At 35.6% G+C, this 20,657-nt stretch overlaps 1 protein-coding gene across 1 annotated transcript in view; it reads left to right on the plus strand.

Annotated features, from left to right (window-relative positions):
- The window catches only part of Oatp26F (Organic anion transporting polypeptide 26F), a 90,106-nt gene that overhangs the window by 12,486 nt on the left and 56,963 nt on the right, over window positions 1–20,657 (plus strand). The window contains exon 3 of the mRNA XM_068770294.1: window positions 18,405–18,561. Within this exon, the coding sequence (XP_068626395.1) occupies window positions 18,405–18,561 (157 nt within the window). The remainder of the gene's footprint in view (window positions 1–18,404; window positions 18,562–20,657) is intronic.

Consider the following 20,657-nt stretch of genomic DNA (forward strand, 5'->3'; position numbering starts at 1 on the left):
GTAATAAAGATTAACTTAGATTTACTTTTACTTTACAAAAATTCTAAAAATAAAAAAAGTAAATAATTTTTTTTTGTATGTTTCTTTTATACCACGCGGATGAGGTCGTGAGCGCAGCTAGTCAACAATATATTTGATATAAATAAACATTTAATCGCTGATAAAATTAAATAAAATCATTTTTAAAAGTATTGCTTTAGGAATATTAAAGTCTAAATTAAAATGTATAAATAAATTTTATATGTCCAATTTTTTTAAACTTTCGAAGTGTTACTACGCGAGTCTAAATTCGTGTTTGTAAAGTAATACCTTTCTTCCTCTTCGTCTTCTTTTTTTAAATGATAGATGTACATTGTAAGGCATATTTCTGTTTCAAAGATCGCCTGGATGACCCGTCCTGCGCTGACTGCATCCAAATTTACATTCACGTAATGTTAACAAATTATGCAGATGTTAGAAAGAGATTACAAATCAAGTGTATAAAAAGTAAAGTGATTCAACTGAAATTTACATTCTTTATTTATATATATATATATATATATATATATAGTTAATATTCATTAATTTCATCTCCTTAAAAAGGATTTTCGTCCGATATAAAGCATTTTCGACAAAGCTTTTTCCAGTTATCTGCAGTCGGAGTTGTTTTTTTCCAGTGTAGTCTTCAAGAGTTTCTTTGATTCTGTTTATATCCCCTCAATTGTAGTTAAAACGGCATCCACGCATAAATAAAATAAAATAAATAATTTTATCGGATTGCCACTGCCCACAAATAAGTTACCAGAGGATGAGCAGCAGGGTCCTCTGCGTACCATAAAACCACACTGCGATCGCCAACCCGCCTGCCAAGCGTGGCGATTGGTCTTAGATATTGGATATATCGCCCCATAGATATTTATGTGGGAGACCTAATCCATGCAGTGGGCGTCTATGTATATATATATATATATACATACACATATATATATATATATATATATATATATATATATATATAGATTATTAAGAACTAATTTTACGTATTTTTTAAACAATAAACATAATTTTTACATTGGATTATGTTTTTTTTTTCCTGGAAATCGTATATAGTTATTGCTGCTCCATGAAAACGCAAGACAGGACCATAAACACATAACCTCTTACTTGCCTTTATTCATGATAATAATATATTACTTATTTACATTTGTTCGTATCTTATATATTTACATTCTACTACACATAAATCTCTGTCTATCTTGACAATACTCAAGGATTATTTATACATAATACATACGTCTTTATATATATATATTATATTTTTTTTCTATATATTCGTTCCGTAATGCTGGCCAGTACGGCTACAATATTTTTATTTAAAATCATTCTAGATCGTTCGAATTCAAATTCGAACGTCGATTTAAATTCGGACGCCATTAGTGATGTGGTCGCGTCCGTTGCGTTAGGTAGTGTAAATTGTAAATACTCATATATTTGAATACATCTTCATCGATCACTTCTGGTCTTCCTCGCCAACGAGCTCCGGCAGCATCTCACCTCTGGCTGCTAATCACGTTTATATGTATTTCTCTTCTTTTGTTCTACGAGATCGAATAAAGATTCTGAAATACGAAGGAACTAAAGTAGCATATAGCATGAGAAACAGATGGTCGCTGATGCCTTAAGGGAGTGAATATTTCATAAGACGTTCATCCTACAGGTGAACAGAGAAGGTTGTAAAGTCGCCGGAATACTCGGAATGGGGGATATGTCTGGCGATGAACGTTCTATGGTAAAACTGATGATGATATTGAATAAATTTGGAGTAACACCACGAAGTGATTTTTTATAATCATCACCATACGTATGTGATCAGTAATAACACATTGTTTATAGATCATCATATTTAGGTACTAAGAGATATTAAACTAAAAATTAAACTATAATCGTATTTAATTTGGTCAAAAATCGTTTTCGATTTTTACCGCATCGCGGCTTCAAGGTCGACATAAGCCCTGTGAACACTGAACCTTCATTTTAACAACACCTTTGTATTAATCAATTGTTTTACCGTGAATTATATAGACGTGAGAATAGTGTATTTGACGTTCACTTTAGTATGTTTTATATTAGTTGTGACTTATTAATAAATAATTGGTTTTTAATAATTGCGGTTGCATAGCAAATTACGTTAGCGTGTACGGCATAAGTCAGGTGTTACCAACCTTTTTTTTAATTCGTATAGCAATATATGTCGAGTCTTTGTCGTGTCTTCTTTGTTAATGATTTGAGTATGTTCAATTTGTGCTGGACGGTATTAGCTGGTCTGGCCTTTACAGCATCTTCGGAATCAGGGTTGAAAGATAAAAAAAAGTTATGTCATATGCGACGCCTGATGTATTTTACTGACTAATTATTATCTACTTGGTTCTCAAAAAAGATGTCGATGTTGATTTTACAACGCGGTATCTCATTTTTGAGTTTATGGAACTAGCGCCATCTGTTGACACCAGCTGAAAATACAGAGTCCGACATACACATAAAAATGAATTCATACTCGTACATTGGTTTTTCCAACATTTTGTTTGATGTTATTTAGGAATAAACAATGAGAAAATTGTGATGAAACTTGAATAGTATTTGACATCCACCTTTCTCCTTTACCAGTGGTATTGGTGTAATTGTAGTAGAATAAATAGGTGTGGCATAAATTAATTGGAGGTTTTTTTTTTAATGTTCCCCGCTGTTGGGGACCTCTCGTTCCCCTATCTCGTGTGGGACAGGGACTTTTTATTTCTAGTAATTCATTCATATTTTTTATTATTATCATTCTTCTCTTTCATGTATCATATTATCTGTCGTACTGTTTCTTTCATTCTACAATTTTCCCAGTCTTTCTCTTTCATTCCATTAGCCATACATCCATCCTCAACCACTACATTCCAGGTTTCCTCACTATTTTATTTTGCAACATTACATTTTTTGTTCAAATATTTAACACGTATTTTCTTTATAATTATCATCTTATATTATTCTGTTTATTGCACTATATTTGGTACTACTAAATTTCATTTATTTCTATATTTTAGTGTTTGTTTTATTTTTACCTATTGCATTTGTCACCACCTTCCTGCAGTAGCTGAGGAAGCATTCTCTCTCCCCTTCGTCTTGCATGATGGCCGATGATGAATTGGAGGTATAACAACTCGGGTCGAAGGTTGATTATCTCTGAATTAATGATCCAACACTTTACAGTTGTTGTACGACTGAAATGGTAGTAGGCGGGGCAAAACGTTCATATAAATGATAGCTGTCATCATCTGTACAGTCGCGTGCTGTACAGGACCGGCCATGGTGATGATCTTTAGAACGAGAAAGCCTATGCCTTGAAATGGACGTGAATTAACTGAAAATAAAACAGTAAAATACAGTCAAATGTAAATCCAAGATGGCGGTTATCAACACTGGGTCAAGGCAATACTAATCCGTTAAACTTGGCTCCTTTGATAACCACGCATTGTGAATTTGTGTAGTGGAATTAAAAAGAACCGGATATAAGCCCTGTGTACATTGAACGATTATTATCCGGACCATTGTCCGGCTATTAAGGAGTTGTATGACCGTGCCTTCACGTACGTGACGCGATTAATGGACGAACAGATTGTTTTTTAAGTTCTTAATGTATAGTGTATATTCTATTGAATGCTTTAATGTTCATACTATCATAAAACATTCTATGTATATACACCTTTACAATTATGGTGACGAAATTTGTATTTTATCTTTAAAATATATTTATACACCTAAATGTTGACCTAAACGTGGTTTTTCACTACGGACCCCATTGGAAAATTTACAGTCGATCAAAAAGATGGAGACGAAAATGTTTAGGATTTCTTATTAAACCAGGATCTGGTCCTGAACTACATCCTGCTTGAGAAATATTTAATAGAATCAGGCGTTACCTTGCTGAAGTCCATCCTAAGTAAGAAAAAGACCAATATTTAGCCACTTCCGCACATGCAGTGGTAGTCGTGCAACAAAGTGCACCGCCCGCCAGCCCGCTGATAAATGCGTATGCGGCAAATAATTCGAATTACACAACTGCCACCGTTAAATCACTCAAGGGTGAATATATACAAGAATAAATATTGGTCCTTTTCTTACGTATTTGAGAAACGCAGGCCTATTTCTATCGTCATTTATTAGTGAAGCGATACCGTCTTTACTTACCTTTTTTTTTAGAAGGAACCCAGAATTGAATCGGAGTTTTCCGAATTCGGGAAAAATTGTACCAGGTGCACCAAGGTTTGGTCCACTCCCGGCTCATAGAAGCACGAGGTATTCTCCTTGAGCTTAAACCTGTGAAGGTACTTCGAGAATCCCCTTATCCTCGATAGCATCTGGACCAAGACCATGTTCAGCTCGATGTAGCATCATTTAATATATTTGTTAGCAAAAATGTTAAGACCCTCCTCCTATATAAATGGGACAATTCAATGTCTTTTAGCAGTACAAAGGCTACAGAGTAAAAACAATTAATTTTAATATACAGTAACCTGAATTTTGATGACGATTTCTTTACTATATTATCATTATCTTCTTCTTCTTTTTCCTTCCCTTTTCCCTTCATTTGGGGTCGGGTCTCCTTATCAATTTGCGCCAGGCCACTCTATCCTGGGTTGTCTCTACATCAAGTTGAAGGGTTTCCAGTTCCTTTCTGATATTAGACCACCACGTAGCTTTTGGACGCCCTCCCCCTCTTGGGAATTCTGGGAGGCTTAAGGCAGTTCTTACCACGTGGTCATCTGGTTTTCGTTGAATGTGGCCATACCATCTCAATCTATTTTCCTGTAATTTGCTGGGGATCGGAGCTACTTTAAACGAACCTCTGATATATTCGTTCCGTATTCTGTCCATTCTAGTGACGCCACCCGACCTTCTAAGCATCTTCATGTCATTGACATGAAGTGTTTGCTCATGTTGTTTACTATATTATCATTTTGTTATTTATTACTTCTAAAATCATAAATATATATAAAGATCATTCTTTTAGTTATAGATACTAATCACCCCGTATAATTATAATACATAGCGAAGCTATATAAATCGTATACGGGATGTACAAACTGAACTAGATATTTTTGGTAGTTACAAAAAAAATTTTTTTTCAAGAGATCAGACAATAGAGATATGATTCAATCGTGGCATTCCGTCATTTCTTCAATCAGACACGCCCACCGTATCCCGCTTATTCTTTACTCGGTGGTCCGAGAGTAGACAGCGGGCATAGTAGAGTGAGCGTAGCGGAAAGCGGACGATATTCAAAAATAAAAGACACAATTTATTTATTTAATATTATAACTTTTAACAGAACTTTAGCCTACTCTGCTTCGCAAAGTGAAGTTGTGGAGAAGAAGCAGGAAGAAACTCTACAACAACACATATTTTTAACAACATAGATTTATACATATACACTTTATTAGATAAAACCTAAATAAAATCAAAATAATCAAGCGACATCACCGCCAAAGATTCTTGTTATTTAAATATTCGTTTATTGAATAATATGCCTTTTCCGTCAATTTACTTCTAATATGCGTTTTTAATTTTGTAAATGGTAGTTTTATAATATTTTGCGGAATTGATTCGAAAAGATTCAGATTTTAACAAATGAATTAAAGACTTCTGTCGAAAAATCGATACAGCCTTGTAAATATACTATGGACGTCCCATAGTTTTTTGAATTTATTATGATTATTGTAAACGTACAAAATATTTTATTAAATATAAAATGAGGCCGCAGTAAGAATATTGTTTTTTTTATATCGCTTTCTCAATGAATTTCGCGGCCCTAAGCCGTAGATAGCTGGGATGTCTCTCTTTAGATAAAACGACGATATAGTTTTATTAAATTATAAGTGTACACCTCTAAATATACATAAGAAAAAAGTAATTAACAAACAGGCAAGAAAAAATGTGAACTAGAATTGATTATATCAGGAAAAGTGAAAATGTAATCGAGATAAATTAAAGAACTATGATATATGTATAAGAGGAAAATGAAAGTAAAATCTGTGATATTATAAATAGTAATTAGACCTAACTGCAGTGATTGAGGATGGATGAAAGGTATTATGGAATGAAAGAGATAGAATGATAGATATTGTGAGGAATGGAAAAAGAGAATAGAAATAATAAAATAAGTGAAAAATTTAATATAGAAAATAAAATCCCTGTTCCCACATAAAGGGGGAACGAAGTCTCCAAAAACAGGGTCCATATTAAAAAAAAAATACATTAGAAGCGACGTTGATTATGAAGTTTTTACTATATTCGTAAGTTTTTTTACTGTGTGCTTATATAAAGCTGTTATAAAGTCTGTATGCGTATTTATGGTGTTGGCACTAGATGTAATAAGTAATTTAAATTTAATTATTTGTAATGTATGGCGCAAAAGTAATGTCAAAATGTGAACATGAAATAACTTTTACAAATGGCGGCAAATGTCACTGTGCTTTGACATTTATGATGTAGATATAAAGAGAATTAGTTTTATGCTCTTAATTCTTTGTTCTCAAGTCTAGACTTTTGGTTCCAGCAGCCATCGGTTGCACGAGCAAATGTGCCTAACCATCTGACACTTGAAACGAGCAGTTCTTCAAGCTACGTATCTATATATATTTATTTAATAGTAGTGAGTATATTATAAAAATCAGTTTCTTGTTTAGCGAAACCATTTCTTTACTTTTAAATTAAACATATATTTTTTATACTTAAACGCGGTTTACAGCACTATGGTATTGGCCATAGTCGGAACGACAAATTGTATACGGCATTAAATCTTAATACGTGCACAATATGCCACAATTATTGGTGCAGACCATCTCTATTGGGAGACATGAGGAATTGAATAATTACCAATATTTACATACTCTATCGCTGCAGCGATACGAATAGACGGATTGAATTGTTTGTTATTATATATATTATTTATATCTATACATGTCTCGGCTGCATTAAATATAGATTGGAAGAAATAAGAAAGTTTTGTCACCACGCTGGTTTTATGTATCTATATGTCGCTTAGACATGGACCTTTGGAAAGACAAAGCGAAAAACCTATTGTATTCCGACTGCCTTTATATATACGAACTTATATATTTAATGGAATCGGACGTTATTTTGCGGAAGTCCATTCTAAGTAAGAAAAAGACCAATATTTGGCCACAGAACCACTCTGTGTTTGGCACTAATCGGTGTAACATAACTCCTGAAGATGCCCCGTGGAGGGGTGAAACACGTGTTGAGTGATTAAACGGTGGCAGTTGTGTAATTTGCATTGTTTGCCGCAATCGCATTTATCAGCGGGCTGGCGGGCGGTGCACTTTGTTGCACGACTACCACTGCATGTGCGGAAGTGGCTAAATATTGGTCCTTTTCTCACTATATACGAACTTGATTTTTGAGGTTGAGGCGGTACCATAACTTATGATTACCACAACAGTCGATGGACTGCGACCAGGAGGCGGCAGCCTCATACGCTGATTAGATCTAGTCCAAAACACTCTATACTACAATAGCCGAAGACCGGCAAAGATGGTGTAACATAGCTCAGGTGGAAGGCATTTCAACCGTGCACCGATGTCATGAATCCGTACATCTCTTTATCTGTTGTTTGTGGTGTTTAGCATTTAATATGTTAAGTAATGTAAACTATATTATAAGTAATAACACCTCGATATAATAAACATTACGATAATAAACAATTAAACTGTATTAAAGCGGTTAAATTTATAAAATAACTGAATAAATGTTAGTTACAAATATCACATTGTAACCGGTTTTGCATTTATTTTCAATACGTAACGCGACGAGGAATCCGGTTTTAATGTGTCAAAGATTAACCGTTATCTGGTATACTTAAGTAAAATTTACTTCATTATATATAATACTAGCTGATCCCGCAAACGTTGTTTTGCAAAAAAAAATTAAGTTTTTAATTAACAAATAAAAAAGTAAGGGTTAATCGTAGAGGGGTGAAAATTTAGGGTTGTATGTATTTTGGTATGCTGTATCATAATAAAATAAAAACCAAAAAATTTGTTTAAAAAAAAATAGGGGTGGACCACCCTTATCACTTAGGAGTATGGAAAATAGATAGTAGCCGATTCTCATACCTACTGAATACGCATATAAAATTTGGTAAAAATCGGTCGAGCCGTTTCAGAGGAGTTCAAGTTCGAACACCGTGACACGAGAATTTTATATATCAGATATTTTTTTCTTAATTTTTTTTAGCTTTTGATTTTCTACTATAAATCATAGAAATACACCAAAGATGCCTCGATGAGCGGTCCTTCGCTGCCCGTATTTAGTCACTTCCCGTGATCAAAACTATGTAGTCAGTCTAGTGCATGGTTGCACAGACTTATTAAGACCAGGGGCCACTCGGGCAAATCATGAACTGATGGCGGGCCGGCCGCCAGAAGTATAGGTAATTAAATTTTTTTGGTTTTATTCTGGAATAAAATTCAATATTTTTCGAATGTACGAGAGTATTATATTCGCTGTCGGCGGGCCACCAGTATTCAACCAGCGGGCCGCGGTCTGTGCATCCATGACTTAGTGGAAGGCCAGCTCACACCGGCACGACGTTCCATTCGATAACCTTTTGTATAGTTAACACGTTCACTGCGGCTTGAGGCCGATTCAGCCTCATGGTAGACTTTGCACTGGTGCGGCGCGTAAAACTCGTGTTTTCTCTCTAGTTCGGCGGTTGTTTACACTCAACCGTATGAGGTATGACAAAGACAAATATAGCTGTCTTTATGTCTGCGAAGCATTGACTCAATATTGTAAAAAAATATTGATGAACATGAGGCAGAAAAGGCCTCAACCGCACTACTAGGAAGTTCAGCTTGAGGCTGATTCGACCTCAGCCACACCAGCTGAAAGTTCTTCAAAATTGGGCCCGCAGTGAACGTGTTAAATTGTTATGTGGTCGGTAATAAAGTTCTGAAGTGAAGATAAACACAGCCTTGAACGTCCACAGATGGACAAACAACCTTATGAAGGTCGTCAGAAGGCTCTGGACCAGTGATTCCCAAAGTGGTCTATATCGACCCCTAGGGGTCTATGACAACCTGCAAGGGGTCTACGTCAGCGAAAAAAAATTTGGGTGTCCATGAAATGAAAATGGGGGTCCACGATAGTGGATCTCAACACATACATCTTATAATATCAAACATACTTACATATATTTAAGTAATAGTAACAGATACAAAATTTTATTTTGAGTAGTTTTAATTTAAATTCAATTAATAAATGTATAAATTAAAGTGTGTTTTTACTTTAAGTTTTTAACACTGTACTTCACTACAGTTGGAAATTTACAGGAAATCAATATCAGTAAGTAGGGGGTTTACCCAACACGAAATAACATGGCAAGGGGTCTACGACACAAAAAAGTTTGGGGAACTCTGATTTATATGTTAGAAACGTATAGTCGAAGAAGTCCAGGATATCCAGCTGGATTTTTTAAACATGAAATCGTATATCCACAGAAAACTATAAAATGGTTATAATTTTTTTTTCGTTATCTCTTATACTACGATTATTTTGCACAAATCAAAGTCCTTCAAATATAGACTCATTTTACAGATAAAATAATAATTTAAACAATGTTTTACTTATCGAAGTCAATGCTCACCACAGTGAGCATGTAGAAAACATTCCATATGAAACACCGTAATTAGATTCTTTGTGTTTACAGCTGTTTGAATGTAATAATATTTTTAATTATATACAAACTTATTCAACAGACTTTGTGCAATTGAATGTTAATATATGTTATAGTATATATGAATTGATAGTATGAAATGGCAGTTGGTGGGAACATCACTCGTGCAACCGATGGTTGTGAGACCGAAAGGTTCTCGAGTGGCCACCACAACCTGGTTGATGCGACGTGGGGCTTACTACGGTTTTTTTTTATTTGGCTCCCGTTATTGGGAGCCTCTCGTACCCCCTATCTGGTGTGGGACAGGGACTTTTTGTCTACATTTATTTTATTTTTTTCACATACTTTTTTTTTCTTTCTCTTCTTTCATACTTCATATCATCTGTTGTTCATTTCTTTCTTTTCACAATTCCACTATCTTTCTCTTTCTCTCTGTATCGCCTTTCATTCATTCCTCATTACTTTTACATTTTCTTATATTCTATATCACATTTTTTACTTATATTCTATTTTTATTCTATATCACATTACTTTTACTTTTACTATTTTGCTTTTACTTTTACTTTTTTAGTCTTTATTTTTATCTATTGCTTTTCCTATAATTTTTTTACAGAGGTGAATGAACTCTTTTTTAGTTTTTTCGTCGCATATCAGGGAGGCTATGGTTTCCTCCCTTATTTTTACGCCAGACCGACACTCGAATTCGAGCCGGACCCCCACTACGTTGATCGACGAAACAGAGGAAGTCGCTAGATGCTGGCAGCGCAGGACCAGTCTTTGATGTTTGGGGGACGCATATGCCTTGTAGTGGACCTCCATCGGCTGAAAAGATAGAATATGCTATACTCTAGTTCAGAGTGCCCCAAACTTTTTTGTGTCATGTTATTCCGTGTTGGGTACACCCCCTACTTACCTGATATTGATTTCCTGTAAATTTCTAACTGTAGTAAAGCTTAGTGTTAAAAACTTAAAGTAAAAACACATGTTAATTTATACATTTATTAATTGAATTTAAATTAAAACTACTCTAAATAAAATTTTGTATCTGTTATGTAAAATATGCGTAACATTAAATAAACATAAAATAAACTATAAATAAAATAAATACATTTAAAAAACTTTTAAGTTAAACAGTTTTTTGATACCCATATTGTGGTGGTTGTGGAAAAATATGTACCTAGTCCGCCATATTGGAACGGCGTCCATCTTGAATTTTAAATTTTGACATAATCATCGTGTTTTACTAGTGTAGCACTTTCATTTGATACCCATATTGAGGGGGTTAAGGAAAAATATGTAATTCGCCATTTTGTATCGGCGGCCATCTTAGATTTTTAGTGTTATTGATTTTATTATATTGTATTGTCATCTAAATTAAAATTGCGTACCAAATTTCGGATCAATCTGACAACGAGAAGGTGCTTATATTTCAATTTCTAATTTTGACCCACATAAACAAATTTCGTACGGGTCGAACTAAATAAAACCGTTTAATAACATTAGCAATAAGTCAATATTTTTAGTGAGAACACACTGTGCCGTTTTATAGATGGAAATAATTTCCAAATTATTAAAGGGGTTGTGGTTGTGGCAACAAAAAAGGCACACAAAGAAAAAATATATATGTATTTAATTATTTAACTAAGGGTAGTGGGTAAGGCCTGGTCTAATTTTACACCGCAGCTCGGTACTCCCCTGATGGTGGTGGTGGTCAGCCGCACGATCTCCCAGGACTGGTCAGGCGGCAGCAAGTCGAGAGCAGGGAGCGCCGGTAGGTTGCAGTATGTGTCGGTTCCGGTGCACGGTGATATATTTTTAACGGTGGAAAACTTGCTGCATAAAACTTGCAGTATAAAAGTCGTAGTATAAAACTCGCAGTATAAAAGTCGCAGTGTAAACTTTGCAGTATAAAACTTGCAGTGTAAAACTTGCAGTCTAAAACTCGCAGTGTAAAACTTGCAGTCTAAAATTCGCACCTGTGAATAAATGTCACAGTTATGATATACATATATAAGTATATGTACAATTTGCTCCGCTGACAGTAAACCCGGAGATGGCTTGCGATGATAGAAGGGCAGAAACCGAAAGCAGTTGATGTGATTGTTTACTGTCAGAACGGAGTTACAAAATGTAAAGCATGTAAAATAAAAATAGAAGAGATAAATAAATAAACAATTGGAAAGTAATAATGAATACATAATGATGGAACTATGGACACAGACAAAATGTTGAGCTCTAACTTATAGATAAATGCTACTTAATATTAATGTCTTTATAATATTCGTTCAACACTTACCCCTTTGGGGTGCGAGGCGATGTAAAGATTGTGGCGTGAACTAAATGATGCCCAGAGAATGAATAGGACCAAGACGTGAATTTATAACGTAAATTCTAACTGGCCCCGGCGCGTGAGAAGACACGTAGCTGGTGAACGCAACCGACACAAAGAGTGTGCGTCGGTGCGTGAGACGACACCTAGCTAGTGAACGCGACCGAGGCCAGGATCCTTCTGCCGGGCAATGGTGTAAACCGCTGTCGCTGGTGCGCGGGCGCATTGGAATTTTTGTTATAAAAACAAAGATCCGTTAAACCAATAGCACGCTCCCACGACCCCACGCCACTTGAGATATACCGTTACCCGCTAAGGGTTGAACAATTTTTTGCTGTATTGCGATTTATGAGACGTTTTTCGTGATTATATTTTTTGGTTAAAATTTTAACTAAGATTTATGGGACGTTAATCTGCAACGTTACAACACAAAGCGAATACCATCACCCTACAACTTACACAATTTTATAAACATATAATATAATTTTTTTACTTCATAGGTACTTTTATAAATAATGTTAATGTTTTGATATTATAAGATAGTATGATGTAAGTAAATAGGTACTATCAGTGTATGTGTTGAGATACACTATCGTGGACCCCCATTTTCATTTCATAGACCCCCAATTTTTTTTTCGCTGACGTAGACCCCTTGCAGGTTGTCATAGACCCCTGGGGGTCGATATAGAACACTTTGGGAATCACTGCTCTAGTTGAATAATTCTGCTTATAGAGCCAACAGATTGATACTTATAGAAGTGAATGTCCACTTGTCTTTACTATGGACAAAACGGATCTTGATTATGTGTTATTTGTCACATAACTAGGACAGATAGAGACAAGTTCGAATAGTGGTTTGATGGTTATTACGAGGCCCCAAACCCATGCGTTGATCCCATCAGGACTGAGTCATGCTCGATACCTGAAGCCGTAGTAGTGCCCCTCCCCGCAGTAACTCCTAGCATACTTCTTTCCATTGCACTCTGGTTGACCTTGAGTTTTCTTATGAGGTCCGTCGTGAATGACCACTTCTCGGATCCGTACATCATCACCGGCAACACGTTGATCAAAGACCTTCATCTTCAAAAACTTTCCATCACTTGTAGTATATTAATACTACAAGTAATGGAAAGTATATATGTTATATACGTATGTATGTATGTTTAAGTATGTATGTCTATGTATGTTTATGTATATTTATGTCCATTTGTTTGTGAATATGTATTTTTTTTGTACACGTGAACTACTCTTTATAAGTACTATTATCTTTTCCTTATTATGGTTGTCTGTAAGAGATTGCCTTGTGTGATAAGACATTGTACTTTTCTGTATATTATTGTATCTGTATATTATGTATCTTATCGTGTACAATAAAGAATATTAAATAAAGAAATAAAAATAAATTAATAAAAATTTTGAAAAAAAAAATTGTATAAAATATTATCTATATTGGTTTTATAAAATTGTGACGTCAGCAATTATGATGTCACATATATGATTTTAATGAAAGCAACATATTTCTAAAAACAGTTTCTAATTGATCTTGTCATATTCGACTGGCGTAACGCCTTAGAAGCACACGCCTTAGAATCACAACACCAATGGTTCAGACACAAATTTACTTATTTTCGACTATACTAAAAAATACTTTTTTAAAATTATAATTTTTGCTAAATGTGTCCGAAATTCACTTGTAAAGTCTATTATATTTGATAGACTATACAGATTGCACTATTAATTTTTTTTATCCTTTATAAGCGAAGCATTTGACCTCTTTCTCACCAGATTTTACGCGATTAACAAGATCTTCTATGGTACATGCTTGCCCAAAAGAATATTTTCACTCTTGTCTTTAAGGCTTCTAACTTATAATTGTCTGAAAACAACATAGCCTGTAGATTGTAACATCTCTTGACTGTTCGCAATATAAACATATCAGCAAAACGCTTAGTGTGGGTGGAAGGAAATTCAATCGTGTACGAATGTCGTGAATCCGTGCATCTTGTCAAAATTTATTTAAAAAGCACGTTATTTCATCACAATCCATACAGCCCTTCACAACTGGGCTTTTATCACTTTAAAATAGTATAGAATATAGTCTAGAAAGTTCCACCAACGACGTTTGCAGAGTAAAGGTATGTAAATAAAAATTGCATTCGACCCGGTTTTCTACATGTCTTTTGAACATAAAACTCTTACGCAACAATCCGGTCAACCTTGCTCCCGAAGCTTTTAAACGAAGCCGGTCTTTTAAATAACCTTAAAATTTTAATACAGTTATGTCAACGAGAAGACATGTGTTTTCAAGAAATATTTTTTAGATATTCACAACTTTACCATCATGCTAGGGTGACGGGTTGGTGATCGCGGTATGGTATTATAGTAGTCAGGTGGCGGTATTGCTCATCCTTTGGAATCTCGTTTGTGAGCAGTGACAATCCTAATGCACAAAGTCTGAATTATATAAGATTGTATCCCGGGAAGAATGCCATATCATTGGCGAATATAAAGCTCAACGAATCCGCTGGCTTGGTCACTTGGAGCGAATGGGATCGGATCGGAGCGTGAAGGTAGCGTACCTGGAAAAACCAAGGTGTCGAAGACCAGTGGGTAGACCGAGGTTCGCTGGATCGATCGCGTTGAGGCAGACTTGCGCGAATTGAATGTCAACCAATGGCAGACGATGGCGCAAGATAGAGGAAAGTGGAAGTCTCTCGCTTCGGAGGTCAAGACCCACTTTGGTTCACTGAGCCAGTGGAGTAAGTTAGTAAGTAAGTATCCCGGGAAGAACCTGGGAACTACGTTCGTAAGTCTCAGTCCTCTACCACTGCTGGTATATACAGCATTAAATATTGCACGAGCAATATTACGTCATCGTAAGCTGCGCATTAAAAAGGGGAATCCCATAGAAATATAATTGTTTATTTACATCGGTATAAATATTAGCAAAGTATACTTCGAGAAGGATTTTTCCCACTCCAAATATCCCATAGCGAACTCCACTCGCTACTCCCTCGGCATCTCCTTAAAAAACTTCGTAGGGCGTCCTAAAGGATTCTTTACGGATCCTATCGTAAGGTTCCTGCAATCGATGCACCGCACACCACACGCTTCATGCACTTACAACTCTGCAAGGGCCCATACTGACGATTGCTAACCGCACAAAAAAACGCGTGCGATGCTCAAAAATCAAACACAATTCTATCCACCGTCCGTCACGTAAATGGCGTCGGCCCTCCGACGCCACTGTCGGAACAGAGTGGGCGATCCGAGGTAGGATCAGTATCCTTAGATTGCCGAGTGCTCCACGCTGCCCTCCAAACTTTCATTCCACACTCAATACACGAAAAACTACACTGACTCAACCAGAAAATCCTCGCTGCTACTGCCTCCTCCTCCACCTGAGTGTCTAATGAAGATTCGGAAAATCGAATGCTCTAGTCTAGTATAGTTCACGGAGCCTTCAGTTCCGTGAACTCATTTAGGATGAAGCTGTAAAAGCCTTTGGTCTAACAAAAAAAACTTCTCAAATACTATACTATGAATATACACATTTCTACTTCGGACTTATTATTTCAAGATCTACCAGAAAGATCTAGAAAGAAACCTTCAGTATTATATATTTATAACGTTATTATATTCCACATCCACAGTACGCGGTCGGCCATTGCGTCTAAGTTAGTGTAAACTTACTGATATAGGAACTGGTACTGAGGAAAACACATGTACTTTGGCTTTGTTTTAAATTCATTTTGTGTTTTTTAATTTATCGAACCACTAAATAAAAAATGATATATTATACATTTACACATACATTTCTTGTTATATTTGCTATTTAAATATCTCTATCAGTGACGGTTGCACAGTGTTTTGAGCAAGTAGCAGAGAGCGAATCATCGAACATAACTAACTAGGAATTTAACTGTAGAATTCGATTGATATTCCAATTATCTAGTCGACTTAGAACGAGATTTGAGATCTGAATAACTACGTGTAATGTTTAGATACTAAGAACGCATACTTTGATTAATTCATATATGTTTTCCTGTTTGGATTCTTTATTATGGTCATTCGTTGTTTCAGCCCGTAAAGGCCCACTGCAAGGCTTTAGTCTCCCTAAAAGGGCGGCATATTTATTTATTTAATATTCTTTATTGTACACGTTAAGATACATTTAGTAAGTTTTACAATAATATACAAAAAAAGTACAATGGGCGGTCTTATCACACAAGGCAATCTCTTACAGACAACCATAGTATGGAAAAGGTAAAAGTACTAATAAAGGGTAGTTTACGTGTACAAAAAATACATTTTCACAAACAAATGAAAATAAACATACAAAGACATACATACATACATACGTATATAACATATATACTTATAATGAATAAGGTTTAATACGTATTATATATATAATTAATGCACATTGTTTGAATTAAATAAGACTGTATCTCAGAAATCGAATCCGCGACCTATAATCGCAAGACTCATTCCTATACCAATATATACCAATACTCATGTAAAGAGTGTACCATATTTTTATATGAACTATATATTCAAATTTTAAAAGCTTGTTTGCTCATAATAGATCAACCTGAATAATCGAGAAGTCTTGTTCGTTTGTTCTACTTTTATAAATAATTTATTTCTTAGTCGTTCATCGTCGTTTCAATCCATAGACACCCACTGCAAGCCATAGTTTTACCCAAAAATATCTATGACGAGATATACCAACAGCCACGTGTGGTAACACAACCTGACAGAACTGTGATCGCAGTGTGATATTATGGTACGCAGAGAACGCAGCTGTACATCCTCTGGAAGCTTGTTTGTGAGCAGTGACATTCCTGTGTAACAAATGCACATAGTTTGAATTATATATTATCGTATAGCAAGAATCGAACCCGCGATCACAAGGCTCAGTACATAATTAAAGTACGAAATATAAGTTATTTAACTTAAAATTAGTATTCCAAACGAATTATGATCTTAGACAGTGATTCCCAAAAAGGTCTATATCGACTCCTAGGGGTCTATGACAACTTGCAAGGGGTCTACGTCAGCGAAAAAAAATTTGGGGGTCCATGAAATGAAAATGGGGGTCCACGATAGTGGATCTCAACATATACACTGATAGTATCTTTTACTTACATTATACTATCTTATAATATCAAAACATTTACATTATAAAAGTACCTATGAAGTAAAAAAATTATTGTATATGTTTATATAATTGTGTAAGTTGTAGGATTATTAAATTAACATGTTTTTACTTTATGTTTTTAACACTAAACTTCACTACAATTAGAAATTTACAGGAAATCAATATCAGGTAAGTAGGTCTACCAAACACGGAAAAACATGGCAAGGGGTCTACGACACAAAAAAGTTTGGGGAACTCTGATCTAAGAGATTTGCAACATACTAAGTCAGATAAGATTTTAATATACTTTTACATTGAAATATATGTATTATCCATTTAGAATGAAAAATACATGAGTTTTAGCGACATGTGGGAATTGTATTATATCTAGATGTAGAGAATTTTCGCAACACAATAATTGTGTTATCACCAAAAAAGTATAAAATAACACAACTGTACTGTACATAAGTACAAGGATATTGCTAATCATACAAGAAGCAACCGCCGGCTCGGAAGGCAGTTCTGCTAAAGCCGACGAGAAACTCAACAGTTACTCTTTACAAATATAGTTTTATAAAGAGCGCGCGACAATAATTAGCTTCCTGAGTATCGACAACATATAATTCCAGGCATCAACATTAGTATAGAATTCTTAGATGTAATAATATACATCACGACAGATATGTAATTAAGAAACGGACTAATGTATAGCTACTTCCGCTATGCAGCAGTAGTCGTGCAATAAAGTGCACCGCCCGCCAACCCGCTGATAAATGCGCGTGCGGCAAATAATGCGAATTACACCACTACCACCGCTAAATCACTCAACACGTGTTTCACCCATCCACGGGGCATCCTCAGAAGTATATATGTTACACCAATTAGTGCCAAACAAAGAGAATGACTCTTTTCTTACTTAGGATGGACTTCCGCAAAATAACGCCGAAATCCACTAGATAGATATGTAATTGTTAGTTCAATTTTATTTTACATACGTATATATTTTGCCATAAATTTTATTACTGGCTTTTATAGGAATTGCATATTAAAACCTCGATTTGTAAATGTTGGCATCTTATTTATCTGAAACAATAGATATCAAAATAAATTTTATATTAAATGAAAAGTATCTAAATTTTTTGTAAAATTTATGTATTGCCACTATCTGTGGAGATAAGAGAGTTTGTAATCATTGTACGTTTCTATCTTTGTAGCCTGACGCTGAAGGGGAGTCAGACCCTCATGGGCTGGTGGAGAAGGAGACTCGGGCGCTGCGGTGCGGCTGGGGGATGTTCAGGCCGACCTGGCTTCAGCGCTTCAGGACTGCAAAATGGGCACTCTTCTGGCTTTGTTGGGCCGGAGCTATACAGGGTGAGTATTTAATGTTTATATATGTAGACTGTACTGTAAGGATTTTCTTTATATATAGATCATTTATATATAGGATCATTGGCTTTCCTTATTAGCGCTTCATGAGCTCAATGAACCCACTCTGATAGCCCTTAATAAATGAAATTTCATAAAATCCTTTCTTAGCTGACTTTAACTTAATAAAAGAAACATGTCTCCTAAATTTTAAGTCTGTTATCTTTATGGTTAATGAGAAATCGTGATGAGTATATACATAGGCGAAAATTCGTGTATAGATATGGAATTATTTATTTATTTTATAGATACATTAGAAATCATTCAAGAATCATGTTGGGTTTATATTAGGAACGCTTCTATGAAAAATAACTAGATGGCACTGATCCTAAGTGCAAAAGAGATGACAAGATTTCTTCGCGGAACCATATATAGTCTTAACACATAATGTTGATTCAGTTGACGGGGGCGGATTGGTTCAAGCGCAATGCAGACCTCCACAGCGACCTGAAACTCCAAGAGTCCACGGTCCAAGATTTCTTTCTGGTTTGCTCAAAATTTACTTTGAGTCGGCCTCAGCACATTCCAATCCCCTAATAGCTAGCGCTTCACGCTACTCCCCCCACACCTCAGTACAGACCAAGAGACTTCCTAAAGACGTTATCTTTACGCCCACCAGTATAAACTGCAAGCGCAAACTCAGCACCACCAGCAACCACTGCACAACACTTTACATAGGTCGTCGTGTTCAACATGACAAAACAAAACATCACCCACCACACCACAACATCCGCTTTGTGCGACCGCCCGCTCCCTAACCGTGAACAGCGTGGGCGAACTGTGGTTGGATCCGGATCTCTCTTCGGCTCGCCTGTGGTCCACGCTGCCGTACTAACCCGCAAGCACACTCCAGCAATACACCCCGTCAAAACTCTACCGCGAAGAGCCTTAATAATGTGCAAGCGTCCCCGTGCAACTGGTAGGTGCCCCACCAGCTTTAGTTTTTAGTATTTAATTCTAGTTCACGGACCCTTCCGCTTCGATGAAGCTGTAAAAGCCTTAGGGCTTACAGCATTAACATCAACAGAGAAAAAGTTAGATTCAGACCTTGAGGACCTAGCTCATAGCTAATCCTGCTTTTGTACAGTGTTATACTGCGCAACCGTGAATGTGCAGTCTTTTGGTGGTAAATAAAACGCAGTTTAAAGTTCTGAACTGTTCTTCTGTTATTATTGCTACACTTCATCTTTGGAGAAGGACCTAATTCAAGTCACGACTGCACAAATTACAAAAAAGACATTGAAATTCATCTACTTATGGTTTTTGTTTGGTGATTTTCAACAAATACATTAAATCTGTATCAACTTAAATACGCAAACGAATGAAATAAAAACAATAATCTATCATGACAATAATACGTATTACAATTTTTTGGATGAACTACAAAGATTAGCAGTTTCATCACTAAAATATTTAGTATATACTAATACAAAATTAAATAACTTTCTTGCATGGTTACTTCGTTCTGGATTAATGCCACAAAACAAAACGACGCAAAGCGAGGTATTGGTGTATATTTATACGTAATAAAAACGGGGATTCCCCAATCTGAGTTGTACCGCTCCTCTGTAAAAGAGTAAAACGACATGCACACAGAAATCAATTATCAAACTAGATTCGTACTTTCATTTCCACTTATGTCTTCTTTATTATCTTTTACATTTACACAGCTGACCATTCCAATCCATACTGCATGACACTTAATTGAGAAAATTTTAGTTTTCTCTTTACCGTTCCTCATTTCTTCTACTTTTCAATTGTAAGTAAAAATTTTAGTGTCTTGCTTCATCTAAATATTGTTGATAAATACAACACTGCTGAACTTAGATAATCTAGTTTTAATGAATTGCCATAACGCGCCAAGTCTTTTTGACATCCCTGTGGGGTGCGTTCAGAAACGTGCCTCTCAAGCATTCCGAAACGTGGGTTCTGAAACACGCGAATCGCTACACCACACCCCTGGGAGAAAAATAATCCATTCTAAAATTAAATTAAACATTAATACACACAGATTAAAGTTATTACAAACGTGCAAGCATGAT

The sequence above is a fragment of the Battus philenor genome, unplaced genomic scaffold (genome assembly GCF_028537555.1).
Source record: "Battus philenor isolate CCGP_79_NKW_IND1 unplaced genomic scaffold, ilBatPhil1.0.hap1 SCAF_3, whole genome shotgun sequence".
NCBI classification, from domain to species: domain Eukaryota; kingdom Metazoa; phylum Arthropoda; class Insecta; order Lepidoptera; family Papilionidae; genus Battus; species Battus philenor.